Source organism: Malus sylvestris, chromosome 3 (assembly GCF_916048215.2).
Source record: "Malus sylvestris chromosome 3, drMalSylv7.2, whole genome shotgun sequence".
Taxonomy (NCBI): domain Eukaryota; kingdom Viridiplantae; phylum Streptophyta; class Magnoliopsida; order Rosales; family Rosaceae; genus Malus; species Malus sylvestris.
The window spans coordinates 14,546,699-14,573,429 of record NC_062262.1 but is presented as its reverse complement, the minus strand read 5'-3'; the positions used below and the strand labels follow the sequence as shown (position 1 = coordinate 14,573,429).

Sequence of the window (26,731 nt, the reverse complement as noted above, 5' to 3'; positions counted from 1 at the left end):
AAGAACTTTGCACCAACGGAGGAAATTGTTAGTTCTAAGTCAGACATTTGAAGCACGCAATAACGTAGAGAAAATAGCTTGAATGAAGGCTAGGCATGGGTTCAGAAAGATGTATAGTGATTAGTAGGTGAGAACTAAATTTGGAATTCAACATTATTTTGCCCATATACAGTGTAATCAATTGCCCATTTTATGTACAAGTGCAAGGGTAGTGTTCCCTTCATCCTATTGGTTGTGGCATTTGACCTCAACATAAATTACTTGCACATATTGCAGTACAAATCGATAGCTTTAGTACCTCGCTGCATGCCGATCATTTCTGTCACACATTTCTGATCATCTTCAAACTATGAGAAATATTGGCTGCCCCCTTAAGAGTTACTCACTTCTAAAATCCATTCAGTGCACTCTTGGAGAAGTTGAAATTTCTGATGAATGGCAATCTTCCAAATTAACTCCATCTGGGTACGAAATTCAGTTGCGTTTTGCCTGCACTTATATGAGCCAGCGCATACACATTGCTCTGCTAAGCGTGCAGCTTTCACTTGGTGACACCCGAGGCATTCGAGATCTTGTAGGTGGTAAAGACGCTCTCTCTGCCGCACAATCTGAAGAAGGGCGTTCTCCATTACCTCTTTGTCATAAAGCTGCCCGCATTGTGGTACACAGCAACGCCACTCCCCAGCTAGAAGAGCTGAGTCACGGCACAAGTCCAGGTCTCTACAATCGTTGCAGTAGCTGTCAATAAGGAAAAAATAAGGGTAGATATCAAGCAGCTTGAAAATTTTGATGTTAACTAGATCCAAGAAATTAAAGCAAACTCAGAAAGATGTTAAAAGTCTCAAATTTATAAATGGGGGACAGTCAAGAACCACCATCTAACTGGATGTGTTTCCTCAAAACAATACCAGCAACCATTCGACCAAAAAACAAAATGGCAACTACCAATACCATTTGACTCAAGACATCATCACATTCATGCGATCCTCTGTGCTCGAAAATGCATGATCCCTAAGAAACCTTATTGAGTGCAATCTGTATATTACAATAGGCCATTGCTTTTTTACTTTTATACCTGCAAATGACATTTGGTAAAGTGAAGGTTGGGCCGGGATCATGAAACTCTGCTTCGGGGGCAAACTCCCTCACACGTACAATCTTCAACAGATTCTTTCTCATTACCTGAAGAGAAAGGACACAAAGTGAACGTTACTTCACTTGCACAGACGATTTAAAGATCAAAAGGAAATCTACAACAACAGATAAAAAAAATTGCTTCCCTCACATGTTCAGATATACATTTGGTTCCAAGTGAGACTGCAATGTGTGACTTAGTAGCTAAATGGATGGCAAACTAATCAGTGAAAGGGGTTGCAAATAGAGTTTCCCTATAATTAAAGCATCCAATTTTGTACAAATATGATTAAGACTACACAGCATATGATTCAGTAGAGCAGATAATACCAAAACATCATGGACAACATTTTGGTCAATTGAGAAAACACCGCAGACGTGCTTGATGAACTCCAATGCTGCATCCCCTCGGTGGATATTACCAGCAATTTGTGGCAGCTCAAGAGATGTACCATGGTCATTCTCTGATTTTTTCAGTTCCTTCATATGAAGCATGGTATCATGAACAATTCCCAGAAGTTTATCTGTAAAATATGAGCCGATCTGTGGAACATAAATCGGAACTAATCAGACCTTAGACAGTAAACCAATAAGCTGCACAACTTTTTCAAAATAATGTCATCATTCATACCTGTCCTTTAAGGAAATCTATCATATGAGACTCAAAAGTCTCAGCATCTGCTACATTGATTGATGGCGTGCAAATGCTGTCACTCTGTAAAGATGTTCTAACTGCTGCCTGCTTCTGTGCATAATCCCAGGGAATATACAGATACTGAGAGACAATATAAACAAAGTGGTCCTGCAAAATGAAACCTGGATATTAACCAACCACAATCCCAAGATATACTGCTTGAATTGAAACCTGGAGTATGATTATAACAATTTTTTGGTCGGTCAGCATGTATACTAGGGAAAACTAATTATTTCTCAGTAACCAACCTGAATTTTCTTGGGCAAGTATTCAGCGATATTCCAGCTTGATACAATATCCATTTGAGCTTCACCATGCATGCTTCCATCAGCTCCAACCGGAATTCCACCATAGTTAAACTATCATAGAAAGCCATGATGACTCAGACCAAAATGAAAAGACAAAGAAAGGCATGGTGAACACAAAAAGGTTCCAACTTATTAGTTCAACCAGTAAATGCATAAATGTCACACTTTAAAATCCACTAGTATCTTTATGCTTTCCTAGTAATTTATTCAATATTTATCTTCCAAAATGACACAATGTATGAGGTGTTTGCAGACCCCGCAAAAATTAAGTGACATTCATGGCGGAATTGAAAATCATCTATTAGTGTATCATTAAAAACTTATGTACATTAAGGAAGAATATGTCCTTATTCAAAAAATGAAGGGAGCATCTCCTGTAGCAGTAGCCCCACAATGCATTTCAAAAATTTTAATTGCCTTAATTTAGGTCCTTCAAGAGCCATCAAAGCAAAATACCAGCCACATCAGAAATTTCTTGGTCACATAATATTGTGCTGACAAATACAGTGTGTCATGATGCTAACCAAATGATTAAACACTTTCTGGTTCATAATATTTTTCACATGGACCATCCTTGAAGGAGAATCTAAAAATTGGATAGGTTTGCCCATTTGATTGCATGATAGAGATATGATGTTTTTTATTTTTCTAAAATGCAAATATTGTCACTCGAATCTTCCTTGTACAAAACAAAAATTGACAGTTTTGCTCTTAATGAGAGAGAGAGAGAGAGAGAGAGAGAGAGAGAGAGAGGACCTGATCCATGAAAAGCAAAGAATGCCAGAAGTGTAGTGGTTCAAGCTCTATCCACTCAAATAGTTCTCTACATTTCAATCACAAGGAATTACAACAAGAAAGATGAAGTATACCAAGAAATGTATACTTGGCAGACAATCTGACATCATAAATTGCTTATGCTACTAGATTGTGAATCTAAAGTCTGGACCATCGAATTGGTTGATTCTTAATTAAATCTGTGCTCTAGATTCACATTTGTCAAGAAAACATTACCCGAAATAAAAACCGAGAAAACAACTCCGAACTAATGTCTAATACCAACCTTGTTTGCAGAGTTTTAAGCAAGCTATCACAATACGCTTTGGCAGCTGATAGGTCAAGTTTTCCTGTGTCTATAATAACCTTGTAGAAATTCGCGAATATGATCTTGGCACCCAATTTGCGGAACTCAGTCATTAAAATTGCAAGCACCTTTTTCATGACCTATTAAAATTTAACAGCAAAAACAAACCATATACCCACTGATTAGGTCCTTTTTAAAACACAGACGGACTTGTATTCATTAAATCACCCAGCTTTAAGAAGAATAATAACTTTGACAAGGCTTCTTAACTTTTGTGAAAAGGCATACAATATTTTGTAAACATTATCTAAACCATTACAACCTAATTCATACTATAACCTCTGTACAATGTAGCAAGGTTTGTAGCTCAAGTGGTTAAAAGAAATTACGTTTGCACCCAAGGTCCTGAGCTAAGTGTAACTTCCCTTTCCCCCATTTTTGCATGTTTAAAGGAAAAATATAATGTTGTAAAAAGTGGAAGTTATTTTGAAAACGATTTACCTTATGAAGTATGCGGTGAAGAGATGGATCATGAAGCTTAGACTGGGGGCTGCATTATGAAGGAACCAGCACATATATGAGTCAGAAATAGAGGAACAAGTAAACTAAGATGGGAACAATCCTTTTTTATTTTTTGAACAAACGATATTATCTACACTAAGGGGGTGGGGGAGTGGGCTAAGCCTCACAATGGGCTAGCAATAATGTGGTAAAATGGGAACAATCCTACATATTGAGAAAAAGAAAATTGAAAGCAATAATTATATTATTTTGATAGGAGGGGAAGTAGTAAATACATGAGACAGAAAAGGATGTATACTAAACAAGAGATGGAAACCTGCAAAGCCATCGATATAAATGTTGCAATAGTGCATCAGCGTACACATTTCCAGATGTAACTGCATTTGAAAGACACCTCTGAATCAACTGTTTCAGGACACGGAATGTAGGAGCACATGAGGTAGCTTCATCAAAGCCAACTTGTGCATCAAAAGTATGTACTCCGGAGTTCGCATCTGATTCAAATCCTAGCAAAGAACCTCCTTCCATTTCATTCACCTGGTTGCTTTTTAAAAGAGCATTTACAGCTAGATGATGTATCTACATGGAAACATCATGTGCTTTTTAGTACAACTGACTCGAATTACACAAACTTGGGATATAACGGATTGACAATATTTCAGAACCTTTAGCTCCACAGTGATCTTCCTATATGCTCCAGGGTAAGAAAAATTAAGTTCACAGACCTGTTTCATGAAAGCCACAAATAAGTAAGGAAACACGGAATCAAAATATTTGCTTCCTGAGAGACATTTAGTACTTGAATATTAGTTAAATACAATATTAGAAGGGATGGATCCCATTTTCTTTTCTTAACACCTTAATGCCCTTTTATATCTATTTTGAGACTAACCTCATCAGCAAAACATGAATCTTCTTCATTAATGCCTCCTAGATCTGGAATACCATCATCAGATATCCAAAGCACCTGTAAACTCAATATTCAAGATTCTACGGATGGGGAAAAGTTTCAAAGAACAACGAAAGCAGTTCAAAGACATGCATTATATAACCAAAATCCTCACGCTAGCATGTATTAGACAACCACTAGACTCCAAAAACTAACTAGCACTCTATCAACAGGGAATATATGTTAAACTAACACTCTCAAACTTGCACATGGAGAGACAGGTGCAACCACAGCCTGCACCTTAAAGTTAAAAAGAAAAAAGGAAAATGGAAAGTGGAATTGGATGCTTGAATCCAGAACCTCTGGCAAACCAAAGGTTTGATAGTACGTTATGATGGGATACCACAATATTAATTGCTTGAGAATAAATCAGTAACTTATATCAAACTGTCAAAGGATTTAAACCAATAATCTCATATTGGATACATCTACACTACAATGTTCCAGTGGAGAAGAATAGAGCCCAAATTTATTAGACCATCCAAATAACTTTAAAGAGCTTCAGTCTTACTGCTACAAAACCATGTAGTACGTTTGAAAACTTCAAGATAATGTATAAGATATTGGATCAAAAAAATACCTGTTGTTGATCACGTAGTGCTCTTGAAAAGAAGATATCTGCTGTATGTATAAGCCAGTCAAGTTCGAAATTTCCCAATGGAACCTGCCAAGATAAGTTTGAGAAATTTATTTATCCACTATAAACAAAGAAGTTAAGAGAAAACTAATTTCTTTTTTTTTTTACAGAACTATAGTTATTACATGGGCATATCTTGAGAGTGAAATTCTCTCATTCAACCACTGAGGTGATGCAGCACAACGCTGCATTCCAATTTTTGCAGCCACTTGCTGCCACCCAAGAACCTGTATGAAGCAATAAAATGCTTTCAGTCCAACGCATATAAAAAATGCACTTGAAGAGTGAATCTCTATTAGATCGAATAAATTACCTGATAGAGACTATCACGAGCATTAGAGGGAATGCTCACACACGGAAAATCATCAAGAGCTCCTATACCTGACTTCATCATTTGAAAATTTGGGCATTCGATAACAGCAATTGTAGGTCCAGGATATTCATGTCTGCCAGACATCAAAACCACATAAGGAATTAACCAAGCTTCTATATAAAATTCCAGAATGCACTGCAAGAAAATTGGCAACCTACCCAGTCGAATGGCATATCAATAAAGCTCCAAGTAGAAATCATAAAATATAACGTCTAAACAATAGGTGAAAGATAAAATTACATATGCTTCGAACAATGAGAACTAACATACATTCTCTAACCAAGGAGCTTGCATGCAACTTAAATTGTAGTTCACCAATGTCTTATGGATCAACTATGAAGACATGTTTACACCCACATATATTGGTAAATTAGCAAGATTGTAATTGTAATTGAGAAATATTACTATCCATTTACTTTGAGCCCAATAAGAGCATCTCACAAATCTATAGATGCTGGAAAATCTATCCTTATGATCAGGCAGAAACTCTGATAGGATGCGATTATCGAGGAAAGCAATAAGATTTCTCCCTTCCCCTTAGATAGCTTCCTTGCAACAATGAAAATTCCTATGGAGTCAAACCTGTACTCATTAATCGAACGGTGCAAAACTGTTTCAGCATCCTTGACGAATCCAACATAGTCCACCTAAAATTAGCTCACAAGATAAAGAGGACGAATATAAGAGCCATTGAAAGTTAAAAATAATAATAACAATAATACAAAAACCAAGAAATCAGCAAATTTACCTTTATAATGATACCATTCCTAGGAGGTGGCTGAACTGATAATGTTTGGCAAGCATCACGAAATAATTTTTCCAGAAAAGATGGTGACAAATCTTTATTTTGATAAGGATTTACCACCACAACCTTTATTGTTGTTGATGCAGGAAAATAGGCAATATATATAGCTCGCCCTTCAGATGTGCTGACATTAATAAAATTAAATATTAATTGCTATATATTTTCTGAAGAAGATGAAAGCGCAGAATAGATATGGATTTGGAAGAGCAGACAAATTATGATCAAAAGGTATCAGGTCTGATTAGTCTGTGACTAATAAAATTAACATTAGTTGCTTATGATATGAGAAAACAAATTCAAAGGAAGCCGGAGTGCAACTAATAAAATAAAGGACTTCTGTAGTCTGTGACTAAGAGGCATTGACTTCTAATACTAGAAATTAATCCTATATGATACATGGAATGTCAATTATTGATCCATCTTTGAAAGCAGTAAAAAGAACTAAACAAAAATCCTCCAATGTATATCTTATTATTATTAATACTAACATTTTCTTCAATGTATTTCTATTTAGGTCGTACCCAGTGCACAAGGTTCCCGCTTTACGCAGGGTCTGGGAGAGGTGAATGTCGGATAGCCTTACCCCCATTTATGGAGAGGCTGCTCCCAAGTCTCGAACCCGAGACCTACCGCTCATGGGCGAAGGCACTTGCCATCGCACCAAGTGCGACCTCTCTTCAATGTATTTCTGTTAAAAAAAAAAAATCCAAATCCACAGGAGAAATTGGCTACTGTCTAAGGACCCTAGGATGGTCACTGGAATTTTCCAAAACTTCCTCAAGTTCTGCCTCTGATATGATACAGCAAATTAAGGTTATTAATGTGCCAGTGCCACTGATTCCAATATCAGATACATTTGTATGGGAAAACCTCCATGAGATGTTTTTACAGTCACCTGAACCAGTTCCCTCAACTGGATAAAACACCCAAAGCAATGGCTCCATTTATTTGTTTAAGAATGGAAAACGTAATCATTATTATTTTTTTGAACTGAGATAATGATTATGCGTACAAAGGAAGTATAATCAAATGTGGACCAGAAATCCACAAAAAACTAGAAATTACAAACAGTCAGCCTAAAGAAAAAAAAACCACTACAACAGGGTAAACGACAAATAAGCACATCTAAGAAACAGCAGAAAACAAACAATGGTCCCGAACTTAAAACAAAACAGTCCCCCAATCTACATAAATCAAATTAACTGTGAAGCTCCTAAAGTATGTTTGGTTGAAGACTCCCACAAAGGATTTAAATAAATTTTATAAAAGATAAAAACCTTGCTGTCCTTGAAGGTATAACAGTACAGCAAATAATAAATAACTCATATCAAATATCTAGAACATATTAAATATAGATAAATTAAGAATAAAATGTATAAGAGAATTTTCTTCTGGTGAGAGAGAGAGAGAGAGAGAGAGAGAGAGAGAAAGAGAGAGAGAGTAAAACTAAATAAATGAGATCAAATAAAAATGCCTCCCATATTTAAAATAAATAACAAACACTAATGGAAGAAACAATGTATAAAATCGAGTGAAATATAAACACAGAAAAACTTATAGAAGCCCTTATTTCCAAAATGTAACATGCATTGCATTGGATGAGTGAAGTGGAATTTCTCTTTCTGAATTGAGAATGACACTTAATACAATTTTAACTAGAACTGTTATAATTTTATAATTCAAGTCTTGAAGGACTTAATTCAACCTCTCAGATCAGATATAGCAAACGATGACTTTTTATTTTATTGTTTTGAACTGTATAATCAATATGTAAAATAAACTCTCCTGGCCCCCTCCAACAAAAAATTGACAAGGAGGGAGTGGGTAGGTGGAGCTGCCTCGTTAGTGATATAGAAAGTATGTTATGGTACCAAGTGAAATCAGAATTTCAACATGGAAACATTGCTTCACAATATCATATAATCAAGAAACTGACTTACAATTAACCTATAAAAACTCACCTCTGATACAAGTAAAAGAAAGAGATGGATTGGTCCAGATATGAGCACTCTGTAGTTGTCTTCATGTGCAGTTCACTCACACTCCAACCATCTTGGACGTTTCTTTTCTTAGCAGTTTTATCCACTTTGCAAACACAACCAATCTGAATGATTGCATTGAACTCCAAAGGTACCTTTGTTTCATATATTCCCTGGACAAAAAAATTGAATTTCAATCAAACTGAAATCTATCTAGTGATATCACTATGACAGCTACCTCAAATGAATAGGCTTGAGTGTCATTGGTTGCCAAGAAGAGAGAATTCTAATTCAGAACTACAGAAGATAAATCTTAACAAACTTAGAAGGAAAAATCATAAAACTATTCAGAATTATAGAAGAGAAATCTTGACCAAATTTGGTTTTAATCAGACTGAAAGAAAATTGAGAACTTGAAGTCAATAACAAAGTAATCCACCACCGATCCCAAAATCATAAGCTTAAGAAAAAGTGAGAAGGGGATAGTTGATATGAAAATCATGTACTGACCTCAACTTCTGGATCGCCAAGAAGAGCTGCAAGCCTTTTTCTAATTGTCCTAAACTGACCCTCATCAATTGTAGCCTATTAATATTCGTACGGGAAAAAACGGATATTAAACCTCAGTAGAAAACAAGTAAAGAACCGCATTTTAGCAACCAGAAGTACCTCATATAGGTTGTAGATACGCCTTCCATGAGGAAGAGCCTTTTTGACATCCTTTACTGGAGGTATTTCTTCAGATATTTTATTAAATATTTTTTCAATAGGTGCCTTAGAATTAATGTAAAAAACTCTTGGAACAGTAACAGGGATCTTAAGCATGATTGCTTCAATAACCACCCAAGCGTAAAATTGGTCACCCTGAGAACTGGGCACTAGTTGTAATATCTGAAGCACAGAAATTAAGCAGTGATTAGGTAATTATCCAGGGATTTCCAGCCAAACTGATGAATCGAATGAAAAATACCTGCCAATGACAGCGTGTTAGGGCTTCTTCATGCCTCCTAAAATATGAATTCACACCTATTTTTCCCTGAGTTCCTTTCTTATTTCTACCACCACCAAGCAGCTCAATATTAGCATGGTGAGCAGACCTTGCGTCATTCAATCTGTCAAATTGGATGGCAATTTTCCTAAATGTTACTTCGTCAACACCATTAAGAAAATATGATCTAAGCTCAATGTCAGTACAGCTCACACCTATGAACGCAAAATAACACATGATGTTTTCATTAGAAGATCTGGATCAAGTTGGAAAGAGTTAGGGCTGACAAGTACTATCACATTACCAAGGGTGATAACAGAGATGGCGAGGTTAAAGCTACCTTAAACTGAAATCAAGACAGAAATCATCTATCGGGTTGAAATTATAGTATCTGGTTCCCATCGAATTTTTAATGGTGGCATTCATACTTAAATCACACACTCATCCTCTTAAATGAGGCAACCAAGTGTAGTTTTTCTGAACCTCTTAGATCTTGGAAATTGATGGACTCTGAGATATGCAAACCTAGGAAGCTAATATGCAATAATATGATGGAAAAAAAGCACACACAAAAAACACAAAGAACTGTTATCAATGGTCGGCTAGCATTGCTTGCATCTCCGTTTGATCCCTGGGAAATCCAAAGTACCATGTAGAATTGCACAGATTACATGAACTTGTTGAAACCCTGGATAAAACTCCAAAATCCTGCTGCAGATTTTTCTCTCAAACTTTAGCTCTCGAACCCATGTATGACTAGATTATTAAACCTAGTAGAACTGGGGTAGTACTCCTTTCCTAAGTCGACTCCTAAACCAACTAGAAAAACAAAAGAACATAGGCTCGTAAAACCAATAGAAACGTTAGGCGCCAATTGTTTTTCCTGTTGGATTTTTTCTAATAAATGATTTTGGGGTGTGATATCCACACACCCCTTTTTACTTCTCACACACCCTTCTAATTTTCGGCCGTCGAATCGGATGAAATGAAGAAGATCAACGGACATAAATTAACAAGGGGTGTGTGGATAGCACACCCCATGATTTTAATGAGCGAATCACTACACCAAGTCCAAGTATCTCCATAAATGATTGAATAGCATTACAACAAAACAGGTCTGACTTGGTTTCCATCGGTGAGCCACCTCAGAGCCAATGGAATTCTGAGGGTCCTTTGTATCACAAGTATCCCCTATAACAACCCCTCGAGACTGACAAACAGGATTTAACATTATGAGATCCAACAAATAATGATAAAATGAGGGAGCCCAAGTAAAGTAGTGATCAACATGCTAGATATAACTCAAAGCCTCAATGAACTATAGGGTGCATTCATATATGTAAAAATCATCATGGTCTGCACCTGAAAATAAGATAATTGACTTTACCTTTCTACTGTTAAGAAGATATGCATCTCATTCCAGGGAGGCATTAAGAAAATTTCTAGAAGTTTGTGAACCTTTAGCAGATGTCGATTTGCACTTGTAATCTCCCTAGGCTTTATACACATCTAATATGTAGGTAAAGACAAGAAAGTACCTTTGCTTTTTCCTCCTGTCAAGAGTATCTTTCCATTTTCTCTTCTTCGTTTCAAGCCAACCATGATAATCCATATTTCTATCAATGCACTGTAAAGGGACACCATTTTGCTCTTGATGCTCATTTTCTTTATTATTAGTTTGTTGTTGCTGTGAATCTATTTGGCAAGTTGTTTCAACTGAATTTTTCTTGCGATTGACTTCATAACAGCGAACAATTGGTCTGGGTCCATTTATGGAACTGTTTTTTTTGTTGAAGTCTTCCAAATCATCAACAATCTCTTGACCAAGCACATGACTAGAGTCAATAGCATCACTGCTCTTTTCTAGCATATGATCCCTGTTCAATGACTTGAAGATATCAATCAACTTGCGCTGGCGAAATTTGTCCTCCTTCTCACGAACCTTCTTATGCAGCCAATCAGGATGAGCTACTCTAGGAACTGGATTTGCAACCTGAAGAAAATTCAATTGATTCAAGTACAGTTACACAGAGAGAGAGAGAGAGAGAGAGGTTCAGAAGCAATAACCTTTTGCATTGCAGCTGGAATAGTGACAATTTTCTGAATTGCCGAACCAAGGCGTTGTTTGTAATAGGACCAGTCAATAATGGATCGAATGCCAACATCTGATGAAACCTTGCACCACTTCCGTACATAAAACTTCATAATTTCTGATAAGTTGAAAATACAATCTCTCTTTAGAATATTAACAAGAAAATGCAATAACAGAAATAATAGCAGAAGTTTTACCAGCATCTGTTTCAAATATTGCAACTGGAACAGCACGCTCACTAACAGGTGTGCCCTATTCAAGTTAACATCACAACAAACTTTTAGATTTGCATGACCAAGAGTTGAAAAGAGATTCAAAACCTAGTATAATCGTAATACCATTTGCTTTCTCCAAGTCATTAGAGAGATCTATCTATAACGGGAAAGAGAAGCATACAACCCCGAGTAAACCAAATTGAAAAGATAGTAAAAATTTCAAGGTTGCAAGAAAGCAAGTCCGTCCAAACTGAAGAGTACACAAAACCCTTGACTGAAAAAAGATCAAAATTACAATCAATTCAAAAGTTTCACCCAATTAAAATGAGTTTACTCTAAAAGGATATAAAAATGCTCACTCTCTCTCTCCATCTTCTCTTATTAAGATATTTGGGTAGTTGAATTTGATGAAATTACCGTTCCAGGTTGCCAATGTGCCACGAATTGGTATGTGTGACCCAGTTCGGAATTTGGAGGAGGTGAGCAAATTGAGTAATTCAATAAGATATAAGTAATCTTAGATAATATTGAATTCCCTATCATTCATATTCTTTGTAAAGGTTAAGCTCCAAGAATTCAGGTGAAGATAAGGAAGTTAAGGAGACACGTCCTGACCCAATTGCATTCTCTTTCTTTCTTTCTTTTTGGTTCTCCTTTTTTATTTTTTGTTAAACAATACCTGAACTTAGGGCGTACTGTTACCCACCCCCAATGCATTAATAGCTGTTCTCTCAATTTCATGAACATGATTATCCAATGAAAGAAGTTTCCAACTTATGTACCTTTGGTTCACATGCAACTATATACTGGCAACGCAGTCCTTTCTCTTTGACCATCGTATCACCAAGAAAATCAGCAAGACGTCTTGCAGTGGTCACTGCACATGACTTTTGCTCTCCATAGTCTACTAAAGACTTGCTCATGGTGCTTGACTCTGATATATAATCCAGCAATTCACCGTCTGCAATATCCTTTCCTTGATTCTGAGAGAATGGAGGATAAAAAACATCACTTTAAACTACACATCTTTTTCATTCTTGAATTAATCAAACTATTAGCATCCTTGAGTAATACAATATAAAAAAGAAAGTCCCTCAGCACGTGCTGGGGAATGTTTCGACTTTTAAACAAAACTTTGAAGACTAAAGACAAAACACTAAGAGTTTACATACATCAAGGAGATCAAGCCAACGGTTGGCAACAGAAGCAACTGCGGAATAGCATTCCTCTAAAGTAGAACCGTGAAGGAACTTATCAAAAAGCTCAGCCTGAAAACAAGAAAGGTATTTCACATGTTGGCAATTACTAGCCTCATGATTTTTTAAAGCACAAATATGTAATACTAAGAAATTAAGCAATAGGAACATCCAAGCTATTACTTAAGTTCCACGGTAGAAGAGGTTTAACAATAAAGGTGTCAGTTTGATGACAAGGTAAGAATTGAAATGCTATCTGTTGCAGCTTTATCGGATGACTCATTTGAAGACCTCTTTTTTTTTTTTTCCCTGTTTTTAATCGTCTCCTATGTATTCATAGAATGTTACAAGTAAAAGAGATACCTGGAAAACTTTGATGAGCTTCAGCTCACCCCTACGCTTGATCTCAAAACCTTTAAGTTCAGCAAGGGTCCCATCATCATTAAAAACAGCATATCGCTTCTTAATTAGAATGCCTTCTTCTTTAGAAGCAGGAAGAATCATTGCCTGCATGAGAGCAATAGTTTAGATTCAAATTACATGAAAAGGAAAAGTCAAAACAAAATAAAAACATACTACTCTGTGTTACCTTGTATGGTCCATCCACTTCAAATTCAATTGAACACTCACTATGAGTTGTGTAAGTATTCTTAAAAGGATCTGTAAGAGTCTGGCAAAAATGGTGGTAAGAAATTGGAAGAAATGCTATAGTTAAGCAACCAAGAGAAACCAAATTACATATTCTAAACATTTTGGCAGTGTCATTCACAACACAGCAAATATAATCAACATAGAACTATGTTCCAAGCTGACCTGGTATTGGTCATTTGTATTGTTTCTTGCCACATCAACGTTAAGCATTACACAGGGATATGAGATAGTCAGCTTCTTCTTCGTGTCTCTGAATATGAATTTCCCATATTAGTGAGCAACTTTGAAGGAACAATATAAAAACTTACCTAGTAGAAGGGAAACTAGCATCACAAATGAAATGACCAGAGAAAGCCAAAACTATTTTTGTTTGAGTGAAATCAATGCTGGGTGCCATTATGGTATCCATATAACCAAGTGAATTAAGAAGAGAAAAATCATACTTTGTTTTGAATGTAAAGTTCTCTGGAAAAGATCCAGGAAGCGCACACCAGATACCATCTGTGTCTAACTCAAGAGGTTTTCCAATTTTCTCAACCAGCAAGCGAGCGTTTTGAATAATTTTGGCTCCGGTATATGTAACTACTCCAGCCATTTCCATAGAATACCATCTCGCACCCCTGAATTAACATACAAAAGCATCAGCAAATGATAACTAGAAGAGAAAACCAAGTTAAAAACAAATATGTCCTAAAAGAATACAAAATAGAAAAAGACATTCAACTCACTTGCGCATGACATATCCATAAAAGGAATTAAGTATACACTTATGTGCAAGTTGTAATGAATCGTAAAGCACTACCATATCCTGCAAACAATAATTAAAGCCAATAGAAACATGACACCAGTTTAAATTAAATAAGCTTTTTTTTAACGTAAAATTCCAAAAACAGAAAAGGAAAGAGGGGAGGGAGGGAGAGAGAGAGATAGGCTTAAGAATTTCATACTTGTGCTTCCTGGATTTTTATAGAATTTCCACTAGCCTTGGCTTCAGACAACTTCCCCTTCCAAATCTTATTAAGCCCTTTGTACTCATACCTTCTATCTCGAAAGCTTGAAAAAGATCAAAAGAACATAAAATTCAGCACAAAAGAGAAAAAGAGACATTTATAAAATCAATTATGTTTCAATATTTGAGTAGATTCGATATATTTCTGAAGGAGTTTTCTTCTTTGTTGTTAGTTTTTGAAAACGAAAATGGCTGCCCTTCATAAGATGCAAATAGAGTATTTAAAATATAACAAAATCAAGCTGATCACCTTCGAACTGTATCAACATAAAATGAATTTTCCCTCATGCAGATCCCTGCTTCCCGAACTTCACTGACTGGCTTGTCCACTACTCGCCTATACGCCTATCCAAAATTAAAATGTTAGGTATTACTTGGGAAAATATTGTGCAGTGTAAAGAATATACCTTCTGACAGTATTTTTTAAGGCGCTCTTTGAGCCTTGATTGTTGTTCCATTTTAGGCAACTCAAGAAAAGATTTTGACAGCTTGGAATTGCCACCATCAACAAACTCAGACTCAATTTGCTTCTTCAAATGATAATAGTCGCTGCAATTGTTCAAAATGATTTTCATACAGAATAATTAGTAACTCAGTTAAAAACCCAAAAGTATAGACGGGGAGAAGAAAAATAAAAGGAAAATATTAAAAGAAAATACCTTTTCTTTGCCATGAATATTTCTCCACGCCAAACCCATTCAAGGTTGCGAAGACATGTTTTACCTGGGCGATTGAAATCACAAGCAGTGCAAATCTCATCTGTAACTATTGATGATGGCTGGAAATAAACAACTGTCGTTACTATTTTACATTTATGGAATCTTCAAACATGCAAAAGGAACAGCTACAACAACAATCTGACAATGCAAATGGGAGAGAGTGCAATCTTGCTGACAATGGAGCTGGACTACTAAAAAAGGAACATTCTATATAGAAACAAGATAACCAGATTTGAACAACCTAAATCAATGACCCTTTTAGTGGACGCTTTCCTACAGATGTTAAACTGAACAAAGATAGAAAGGCGTGAATCATATAAATGAGATACGAAATTGCTGAAAGTAATTTATTAAGCAGCACACCTGAAGTCTGTTTGTCAAAATGATGTTGGGATACATTGCAGCAACATCCAGATGATAAATAAGGGGGCACTCTTCACGTATAGGTTCATCTCGCAACCCCACAAGCTACAAATAAGGAAAGGAAGTCACTAATGAGAAATTATTGAAAAGATATTATTACCACCCTAAGCATATCTCAATGAACATTCACTCTTGAAAACTAGGTGAACGACTGATTAGTAAAGGATTCAAATTCAGGGCAATAAAAAGCTAGGGGTATTCAATATCAAATCCAATCAAAATTTGATCCATTTCAATGAATTTCGCAGATTGGATTGGATCCCTGAAATCAAAACTTAACATGATTGTATTGGATGATGGATTTCCCTGTGAAATCCAACTCAATATAGTCTGCTACTTCCTTTGGTCTTAGACTCTTATAGGCTTTTGAAACAAAGAAATGATGGAGGTTTTGAGCCATATGATGGAACTGACTTGGGTATTAGAAAAAGCACTTTTCATTGGTTCTCAACCTTTATGTACACTTTATTATATTAAAATGAAAAATTGGATTGGATTTGATGATGAAAACCTTTTTGTGTTCCAATTAATTTCTGCTTGGTTACAAAGCAGATGATCCCATTCAATGTCAATTGGATCAGATTGGATACGATCCTAAGCCTGAATAGGGTTGGATCCGTTTAAACAATTCACAGTAAAGATTGAAATTTAGAACCAATGAACACCCCCCCCCCCTATAGAAAGTTTATACCAATCACAGAAAAAACAGTTTTTTTTTGGACATGATATATCATATAAATGAAACTCACAGAACATATTTAGACATGTCTCCGGGCAACAGAATACAAGAATACAACATCTGCTTGAAGGAAAGAAAAAAAAGAATAGTACCTTTTCCAATATAGAACTCTTTACTTCTTCATAATTGGATACTGAATCAACGTCCATCTTACCCTCTACTCTTATAGCATATTGAAGATCTCGATCAAGATTGTTGATCAATTGCTGTAAACCAGAATTCCCAAACCGTATATTAAATACAAATGTATAATGTGTTTTTTAGCATTTGTAGTTGGTACCTTTTCTAGCATTACAAATAGCAATGGAAATCAAGAAAAAGCTATCCTACAAATAACTGTAGAAACAATCAATGACATTTCCTTACAAACTTTTTGCAAAAAATAAAAAATTGAGATTCAGACCATGATACACTCATATAAGCCAAAATTACAAGCGGAAAACACAGATTATGCACACTACAACCACCGAAAAACTGTTTGAATTATATACAATCCTTTGGATAAAAATGGAAAACTTCATACAGATGCGATTGCTTCCATAAACAACGTACCTAGAATTCCCCAAGTTTTCAAATGGAAATTAAACATTAAAATAATTTGCCACACACATTGATACATGGATTCTAAATGTAGTGCATCTAGGGTTTATTTACTCTTTTTTTTCGTATAAATTTCTCTTCCTTTAACATTTTCAGTTTAAAACGAAAGACTGTTTAGACTGATAGGTGATACTGAAACATGATTAGTGCAAAACATTCTAAGTTCCGCACGAGGCAAAAAGGGATAATGCAGTGAAGGCTTAGCATGTGTTTCCACATTTTCCACTCCAGACATAGTTCAGATTAGATTGGTTCTAAGAAGTATATTGTATGCTAAATGTGTCGAGATATTCTGCCCTTCACCCCAATTGGGTTTTGATTATCATCTCGATAGTTTAACAAATTCTTTACTAGTGAGTAAATAATGTGTAGCCACCTGTTTCCTGGAGAAAAATAGAAAGTTCAATTTCAATAAAGAGATATATTTGATTATTGTGCTCTGTAGACAAATCCAATATGGCTTCACAGAAAATGGCCAGTTTTTGGCACATAGCTGTTTCAGGTTCAGAAAATTGAGTCCATGAAAATAAAGCAAATTCAGTAGATGTCAATGTGGTTATGAATGCTATATAGAGCATAACAAACACAACAAACATGAGCTTCTAGTCATGTAATGCATCAATATGTAAAGATGATGCATCAATTGTTAATACGAAATGATGTCAAACAAATGATAGTGCACAATGAAAATTAGAAATGATGGCAAACCAATCAATAAAGGTCGTACCCAGTGCACAAGGCTCCCGCTTTATGCAGGGTCTGGGAGAGGTGAATGTCGGCAAACCAATCAATGAAACCAGAAATAGTAAAACAACGGAAAGAAATATTGGTACTGAATGATGAAAACATACCTCATAGGCAGACCCATCAAGCTTAAAGCTAGTTGGAATATCAGACCTAAAAACACCACTTTCAAGGCATTCAACATGGCCACCTATATAAGTCTCACTCTCTAAAAGGTGATTTTTATAGAACTTTTCGGGATCAGATTGATGTTTGTTAGGGCAGATAACATTTGCCTTGTATGCCTGCATAAAATGCAAAAATTTATTGTCGAAGAGAGATAAAGATAATAGCTGAAATATCAAAGATATTTTTTTTTTTTTGGGTAGAGAACTATAGAAAATTTGCTTGAAAAGGACATAGAATAGCACACCTGGACCATGAGAAGCATTTCACAAAGAGTTCCACTACCCTTGCGCAAAACCTCGTCCGGAGACATTGGAATAATAGTTGCGAGAGAGAAAATGAATGGATGCACATAAGTCATATACAAGTAATAAGTCGCAACGGCATCAGAAACAGAATAGGATGCCATCATCTGTGATTACATGTTCAACCAAATAGAAAAAGATTATGAGAAATATTCCTGTTACAAGAATGTGCAAAGGAAACACACTTCAATTGAGTATGTACATAGTCATACACACACATCCACCAGCATGTAATGGAAGGAAAAGATGAATACAAACTGGAAACCTAAAACAATCCCAAATCTCGTAGAAAATAATCAATAGATACCATCATACCAATGCTCAAGCATCAGGGAATTTGATAATTTATCAGTCAGAAACTAAGAGTATGTCCATACAGAATTACAGATGCACACACCAACAATTTGATTAATCAACGAATTTTGTTCAGTGAGTTTTTTTACACTTGTCCTGTCATCAGTATGCAACCCTTGACTGAGGACTGAATCTACAAAGAGACATAAGAAGAACAATGCCAAGGAAATCAATGGACACTATCATGCAAGCTGCAATAGCATCTAGGGCACTTAATTTATTTTTTCCAGCTCATATACATGTCACCATCGCCAATTATTCAACCTTTCCTATCTCAAATACACCATGCCAAACATTCCTGAAAACAAAAACAAACAAACAAACAAACAAAAAACAAAAAAAATCATTTGCACTCATCCACACCTGAGGTTTCTCCTTTGCAAAGCGAACCATATCCTCAGGATTCACCTCCAGTGGATGATAACCTAACTTTGCCTTTGTAACAGCCTGAAATAAAATTTAAATTATACACAATCAAACTTTCAAGCCACATAACAAATACTTGGAAACAAATGAACATACTACTTTTTCATCTGGTTTACACAAGCATAATTGAAGTTCAAAGATTAATTCTTTTTATATCCTACAGAGTTATTATTTGTACTGGGCGGGAGCTGATTTCCAAATCCAAAGAAGATGGGGGACTGGGAATTGGAAATTTTCTGGTCAGAAACAGGGATCTTTTAGCTCAGTGGTTGTGTAGGTTCCTCCAAGAGAGGTGCTTTTAATGGCATTCTGTAATTTTGAGCAAACAGAGGTTCACCAATGGGTGGGACTCCAAGCCGTTGTGAGGGGCTCCAGCCGGTTCCCCTGGAATGATATTTCTGGTGGTTACAAGTTACAACTCTTTCTTGAGCTGCTGCGTATTTGTGTTGGGGAATGGTGAGGATATTAAATTCTGAAGGGACAAATGGAGGGGGGAGAATATATTCGTGGCCTTGTTTCCTATACCATATAATTTGTCCAGACATAGGAATCGGTTCACCTCAAGTATTGTTGTCTCTAAGAATGGTGTGCAGAAATGGGATTTGGAATTTAGGAGAAATTTGAATGATGCTAAAGCGGATGATTTGTCCTCAATGCTTTCTATCTTGAAGAAGAAAACAATGAGGTCAAATTGGACAATCATACCTTAAGGCCCTGGCTCCCCTGAGGAAGATAACTATCACGTTTGACCCATGCAAAACAGTCAAGATGGCAAGCAAATTTAGCTCGGCACTCCCCCTGATTCTTGTCACATTGAAATCCAACCTCCTGCAAGCTCAAGGGCAGGGGAGAGGTAAAATAGAAGAAATAATTAGCAGAAATCTGAAATGACAATACATAGGAAACACGAGAACAATGATAATATCAATGTCACACAAGCCCTTTATGTTGTGAAATTTGTCAATTGTAAAAAGCACTAGTATCTTAGATAATGAATTATTTGAGAGTTAATTCAAGATTTTCATGTCAGCATGATACCTGAAATAATTTAAACTGAGTGATGTTTAATTGTTTATCCACTATGTGTTGTTTATCTTTCTGTATTTAGTAGAAACGACAGTGTGTGTGTTTGTCCATGCGTGTGATGTGAATACAGAAAGACAAACAACACAAGTGTAAAGAAGTTATAAGTACAATGTACATGATCCTGAATAAAATCAACAAGTAAAAAGCTTCATATACATGTCATAAACAGTTTATGTTTTAAATCTAAACATTAGCATCACGTAGAAAATTTCATGCAGAAAGCTTCTACCAAACTGTACCAATCTGATTGTGGTTCATGTATATACTTTTACATTAAAAGCACTGATAAATGAAAATAAATCAATCAGTATGACATTCATGTCCATAAGTTTTCTGATTGGACAGTAAAGGAGTTTTGCTAAAAGTTACAAGCCATAGCCCACTCCATTCTTTACAGAATATCAAAGAATAAGCAACTTCTGCAAGCACTGAAGATGAAAAAATTTAAGTTCTAATGTCCTTGGTAATTATTTCAAATTTTCAGCCTAGAAGTTTTGAATTCTATTGTTGTTTTGTTTAAGAAAGTAACTCACAAAAGTAGCAACATACATCACTCAGTTTAAACCCATGATACGCGGCTCTGGTTTCCATGAAAGGCCAGTCGAAAAAATCACCATTGTATGTGACATAAATTCCAGGCTTCACCTCCCGCATATGGCAAAACCATTTTCCTAGAAGTTCTACCTGCAACAATGACCATACCATTTGCAATCATATCAATTGCAAAAATTACATGTAATTAGAATTGTAAAACCCCTTATACAAACCAAACTAATTAAAATGACATTTAAGGGAAGGTAGGTGGGTGTTTCCATGGATACCAATACCTCATTCTTCACATTTGTCACCTTGAAAAACCCTTCAAATTCTGGTTTTGGAGTGTACTCCAAATCCTCTATATCATCCCCAACACACTGCAGATAACAAAGAAATTCAACCTATCATTACATGCATCTAATGATATTTTTATTGGAATTTTAATCCTATCAACCTTCAAAGTTAAAACTTAATATCCCAACAGATTGCAGATAACAAGAAAATTAAGCGTATAACTACATACATATTAATTCTTTTTCCTTTTATAGGAAACTTAAACCTATCAACCCTTCAAAGTTCAAGCTTATTGCACCCATTTAAATTACAAGAACACAAAAAGAATAATGGTGCCTACAAAAACAGAAAATAATGTGTATGGTAGGAAAAGATAAGAGTGAAATTTTTTAATAAAAAAAAATGCAAAACCTTGACGGGAACTCTTTTTAAATAAGGATTTCTAAAATTATTTCATATCCTTGGTTAATGGGAACACAGACTGTTTGTTTAATAAAGTCGAAGATAATTAATTAAGCAGGTCCAAAACTGAGGATGTTAAAATGGAGTATCTAAACAGAAAAATATAGCAGCTGCAAACATTCCTTATGACTATGCACTCTTATTTGTGGCCACATATAAGAGGCATCCCAAATGCTAAACATGGACAAGGGAAGAAATTACTAAAAGGACGTGAATCTTACCTCTCTGTTAATAATCAAGTAACCTTGTCCGTCAACCATGTATGAAATCATCATTATTAAATCATATTCAGCATCTGGAAATTTCAAAGGTAGCTTCGTCGTCTCAATATCAAATGCACAGACATGAACTTCAGCACGCTGGAGAAGATCTGTCCTCATCTTAAGCACAGAGCCACTACTGGATACACTAACATCATACCACTGCCCACATCGTACATCTGAGTGGCAAGAAATTTGAAAAGGGATGAACTTCAGAAACTAAAGCAAACAAAAAAGTCAAGAAAGCAGCAGGATGTAGAGTAAATCACCATTGTCAATGGCAAAGCGGACATGGTAAGGAACATCATATTCACGAAGATCAACAATACAATCTAAAAAATCTTGAGTCCTTTGTTCTCTACAAAACCAGCACCAAGAGGATCAGAAAACAAAACAAGCAGTTCAATTGAGCAGCAAGCCAAAAGCTACCAAAAGAAAATGGCAAGGTACCATTCTGACCAAATAAGGTATCTAAACAAAGTGAGCTCCACATCTAAAAGGAACAAGAATCAAGACAACATGACCTCACCGTTTCCCAATTAATATTGACTCATAAGCTTCTGCAGCATCAAATTTGGTGCGGTTTCTTTCGACGACATGCAGCAAGTCACTCTTGACGTTCATTAGTTGTTGAACATTATCAAACGACAGCTTTAGGTAGGACTTGCGAAGGCCAGACAAATGATTTTTCTGTGAAGTACAGAAACATATTAGAATACACACATTTGGAGATATATATGTGAAAGAAATAATGAAGCACCATGAGCTCTACAATAGCAGCATATATAGAAAAATTTGAATATCCAATCTAAGTTTTTGTATGCTGCATGCCTCAAATAAGTTAATGTTACAATGCACAAGAGGAGCCATATCATAGAAATTGTCTGTAAGGGTAGAAAAGTCCTAACATATTGAAAGACCGGAATTAAACAATTATCCGTTTACCTTGAAATACTTGCCAGCAATGGCATAGCAAAACAAAAGAACCAAACCAATACAACTAAATTCAATCAGCTGAAATCTCTTAGATGAGATAAAAAAATCCTCTTTTAGAACCAACAAAATTTATGCCCGAGGGCTTGAGGCGAGTGTTTGGAATAACTTCAAAAAGTATAGTTGTTGAAAGATTAAGCCACCTATGCATATCAAGAAAGGAAGAAGTAAGACAGGGACATGTCAGCTTGGAAGTTTTAGAGTCCATGGTTTCCACATATGAATTGATCGTAAAAGCTTTGTTGAATTGAAAGAAAACAAATCGATCATGGATATCAATCACCATAAAATGGAAATTTTTTACAGAAAAGACAGACACTTATCATGAATACATAGTACTTCCAACTAGATAATGAATAGAAAATGATTTCAAAGTAGACAGAATGTCAAAATCGAACTCCAACTTGCCTAAGCAAAACATGCCTACGGTCTACCAGGCATAGGTCGATTCAACTCAAACTTGTCATAATTGAATGTCAAAATGTTATAAAAAGGGAAAATAAGTACCAAAGACTAATAAACTTAGTCAAGTTTTATAAGGTTGCTTACGAGATCAAGATCTTCTTTCTGCACTATTTGAACATCAGCAATTTGATTTTGATAACGCCGTCTCAAATATGCTTCAACGTCCATTTCCATTTTCTCCTAAAATGAAAAGGTCATCATCATTGTAAAGATAACAAATGATCGAAGAAACTTTGCAAAAGCAAACATATAAGTTTGGTAGAAACCTTTGTGGCTGCATAGAAATAAGGGCGAAACTTGTATTTTGACTTAAAAGTAGAACCATCCTGCAATTAAGTTAGAAAACAGCTAAGTGATTCGCCAAAACAATTAACCACCATAAAACATAACCAATTATACCAAAACTTCTTTACAGAATGTCTTACCTGAGAAACGAAATACAAATCGACACAACTATATACTTTACGGGTGTCTTGATCCTCCCAAGATGACTGCAAAATTACAAGGAAGCATCTATAATTCCCAAATGACAATACTAAAAGATAATTGAACTCAAATTTCCATCATGTGGTTGCACCAAATTAAAGTAAATAAGTAAAAACCGAGTAAGTGTAAATGAGCTTTTCAATTCATCCCATTTCCATAATCAAATCGCTTCGAAACAGAGCTTAAACCCTAAAAATCCCAAATTGAAACTTTCCCATTTACTATCTCAGCAACCAAACAGACCCAAATAAAAAAAAAAAACAGATTTCTGAAATGGAAAGATCAAATGGGGCAAAATTCGACTGGTAGATAATCAACTTACGGTGGCGAAATTGAGCAACCAGCCGAGCCTGGTATCGCCTTCGGAGAACAGATCGAACCCTAGCTTGGACTCCAGCTCCTCTTCGGCGGTCCGCATGACCTTCTGCTTCCTGGGGACCCATGAGTCGCCACGGTCCCGCTTTCGGCTCTGGTAGCCGCTCATTGCTTTGGACTGTTGAAATGGATATCCGTCTGAGATTTTGGGGGTTCAGACTTCTGAGAGACAAAAGCTGAGTGAGAGAGAGAGAGAAAGAGGAGGGTTTTGGAGGGATGAAAGCGTTTTCCCGCCCTTTGCACCTACTGTATTTATTTTTATTTTATTTCGGTTCAATGACGTAAGTAACCCTTAAGATAAGAAAATTTGTGAACAGTGCCACTCCATGATATTACGCTCAGATAGAAGTCGTGGGCAATAATACCCGTTTACACATTAATCTATTTTTTCTACGAGACGTGGAAGATAAATAATTCAGATCGTTAAATTGGATATGGATAAAGCGTCATAACTATTCTTTATTTTATATCTAAAGTACATATTTAAATTTCTAAATTAGATTCGATCTTGTTACGGTAAATTATTTAACGACTTTTGTTCAGTGAAATTCAAACGTGCACATTTGATGTGCACAAGAGAAAGCCTCATATTTCTTGATTGATAAATGAAGTGGAGGAGTTATTTATTACTATATTGGTTCATTATGGTTCGCCAATTGTGTAACCTAGTGAAAAACTAAGATATATGTATCACAAGTAATTTGGTGTATTACCAATTAACAAACAAAATATAGTCACATAATTAATAATAGAAATTTAGGGGTGGTATGCATTGTGATAGACTTTGTTGTCAAATTCAAGTGTATGCAATACAGACTTTTAAAGGGTGAAAAAAGTTACTCTATATTGAATAAAGATTTTTTATGACTTATAAAAACCCTATCAAAATGGGAGCATTTTTGCTCACCACCTTATTAATCACCGTTAGATGAGTTTGAATTTCGAGATTCGTGTAGTGGATAAATACAAATCTCAAAATTCAAACTTATCTAACGATGATAAATAGGGTGGTGAGCAAAAATGCACTCTATCAAAATATATTGATATTCAATTATAACTTTTTGTGAGTCTACAAAAGTCTAAGTGTATACAAAACTTTAACAAGTTTTGTTCAAAAAAAAAAAGTTATGGATTTGAGTGCTTTTATGGTAAGTTTTTTGACATAGCAAATCCAACCTTCCCTAAGATTTTGATGGATTTCATTTTTCTCAATTCTATGATGATGTTAACACTTAAAATTTGCAGGTTCACAAATTAAATATTAAACCCTTGATGGGATTGGAATATGGACTGAAATTAGATCTAGCAAATTCTTACACAATCTATTACATACACAACACGTAAACGACACGAAAATAATAGGTTTCAAGTCAACACGATAACTAATCGGGTCGTTGTCGGATCACACTATAAGAACTCATTAATAACGGATCCTTAACATGTTTACACGAAGGTGACATGCAGGTAACCCATTTCGACACGTTAAGAAAAGAGTTACTTTGATGATTTTAATTTTTTATACTAAAAACTATAAAATACAATAGCCATAAAGTATGCTAGAATTTGGACCCATGCATTGCTGCAGGGTTGAAAATTATATGAAAGATTATGCAACTGCAATCTTCAAAAACAATGTTCGAGTCAAAAATTGAGTTACGAACACCAATGCAATTTATACACAACCTCATCATGAATGAAACAAATTTAAATATCTAAAGAGAATTCTATTTCTTCAAAGTAGAAAGGGGAAAATAATTGTTCACTTAGTTGGAGTAACAATAACTGCATCAATTACAATTGTAATATTTGAGGGGATACCTACCAAATAAAGTGTAATACATTCTTAGCCTTTTCAAGTGCTACATGCAATGAACGTAAATCTTAGATACTAGACTTGCTCCTAGGTTGAGTTGTATCCAAAGAAAGGAAAATTGACATTATTTTGCTATAAATTGCAGAAAGTGCCTTGCACAACTCTCTATACTGCAGAAGAAAACAAAGACAATCAACTAACGATGTATGATGACAAAACCATAAAGACAAAGTCGAAAGGTGACAATGATCCGAAACATAATATGCACGATAACTTCAAAATTGTGTTTTGGAGAGAGAAGGGTGAAGTCACCTTATAACCAGAGACCAAATCTTCTTCTTCTATTTTTTTTTTTTTTTTTTTTTCTGATTACCCAGGTGCCAATTTGACTTGAGAAATCCTAAAATCAAACACCCCAAATAAAGTTCAATCAAATTTCACCACAAAATATTAATTAGAAAAGCCCTAAAGTGGAAAAAAAAACGTTAAAACTTGCCTATTGTGATGTGTAAAGTTTCAGCATTTGCTTGTGAAAAATATATTGTTGTGACATGCCATATGCTGATCTCAGCTTCTTAGAAGTGACATCGGTCATTGACCGCCAGGTAGGTAAAATTCAAACGTATCTTACAAACCATGAGATAAATTATTGCATCAAAATTGTATGCTAAAAGAAAAGTCATGTTTCTATACGAACCCAAAGTATGATTTTTGCATATACCTTACTGGATTCATTCTTCGGATAAGTTTCTCGTATTGATCATCCTTGTTGAAAAGACAAAAAGACAAAAAGACAAAAAGGTTGGATAGAATAAAAAAGAACCAACGAGAGAGATGAAAAAATTCTAACCA

The 26,731-nt window shown here is 35.5% G+C and overlaps 1 protein-coding gene across 2 annotated transcripts; it reads right to left on the bottom strand.

Annotated features, from left to right (window-relative positions):
• Nucleotides 1-98: 98 nt before the first annotated feature.
• On the bottom strand, nucleotides 99-24,288 carry LOC126615148 (DNA polymerase epsilon catalytic subunit A-like). Of its 2 annotated transcripts, XM_050282904.1 has the most exons (49): nucleotides 24,014-24,288; nucleotides 23,631-23,696; nucleotides 23,472-23,531; nucleotides 23,290-23,385; nucleotides 22,277-22,437; nucleotides 22,017-22,105; nucleotides 21,709-21,926; nucleotides 21,022-21,108; nucleotides 20,744-20,878; nucleotides 19,814-19,936; nucleotides 19,046-19,129; nucleotides 18,271-18,435; nucleotides 17,966-18,142; nucleotides 16,607-16,720; nucleotides 15,716-15,820; nucleotides 15,293-15,411; nucleotides 15,041-15,182; nucleotides 14,884-14,978; nucleotides 14,572-14,677; nucleotides 14,353-14,432; nucleotides 14,068-14,244; nucleotides 13,787-13,874; nucleotides 13,563-13,643; nucleotides 13,337-13,480; nucleotides 12,950-13,045; nucleotides 12,560-12,760; nucleotides 11,760-11,814; nucleotides 11,538-11,680; nucleotides 11,009-11,463; nucleotides 9,453-9,594; nucleotides 9,152-9,373; nucleotides 8,993-9,067; nucleotides 8,465-8,655; nucleotides 6,447-6,627; nucleotides 6,281-6,345; nucleotides 5,639-5,771; nucleotides 5,451-5,552; nucleotides 5,269-5,352; nucleotides 4,632-4,706; nucleotides 4,405-4,464; nucleotides 4,056-4,318; nucleotides 3,719-3,767; nucleotides 3,197-3,357; nucleotides 2,893-2,959; nucleotides 2,077-2,187; nucleotides 1,766-1,936; nucleotides 1,465-1,677; nucleotides 1,076-1,182; nucleotides 99-738 (listed from the first exon to the last, which is right to left on the bottom strand). In XM_050282904.1, the coding sequence occupies exons 1-49, from the start codon at nucleotides 24,173-24,175 to the stop codon at nucleotides 372-374; spliced, it is 6,663 nt and encodes a 2,220-aa protein (XP_050138861.1). In that variant the 5' UTR covers nucleotides 24,176-24,288; the 3' UTR covers nucleotides 99-371. The 2 variants fall into 2 exon arrangements, with proteins under 2 accessions (XP_050138861.1, XP_050138862.1); XM_050282905.1 differs by lacking the exon at nucleotides 5,451-5,552.
• Between the last annotated feature and the right edge of the window lie 2,443 nt (nucleotides 24,289-26,731).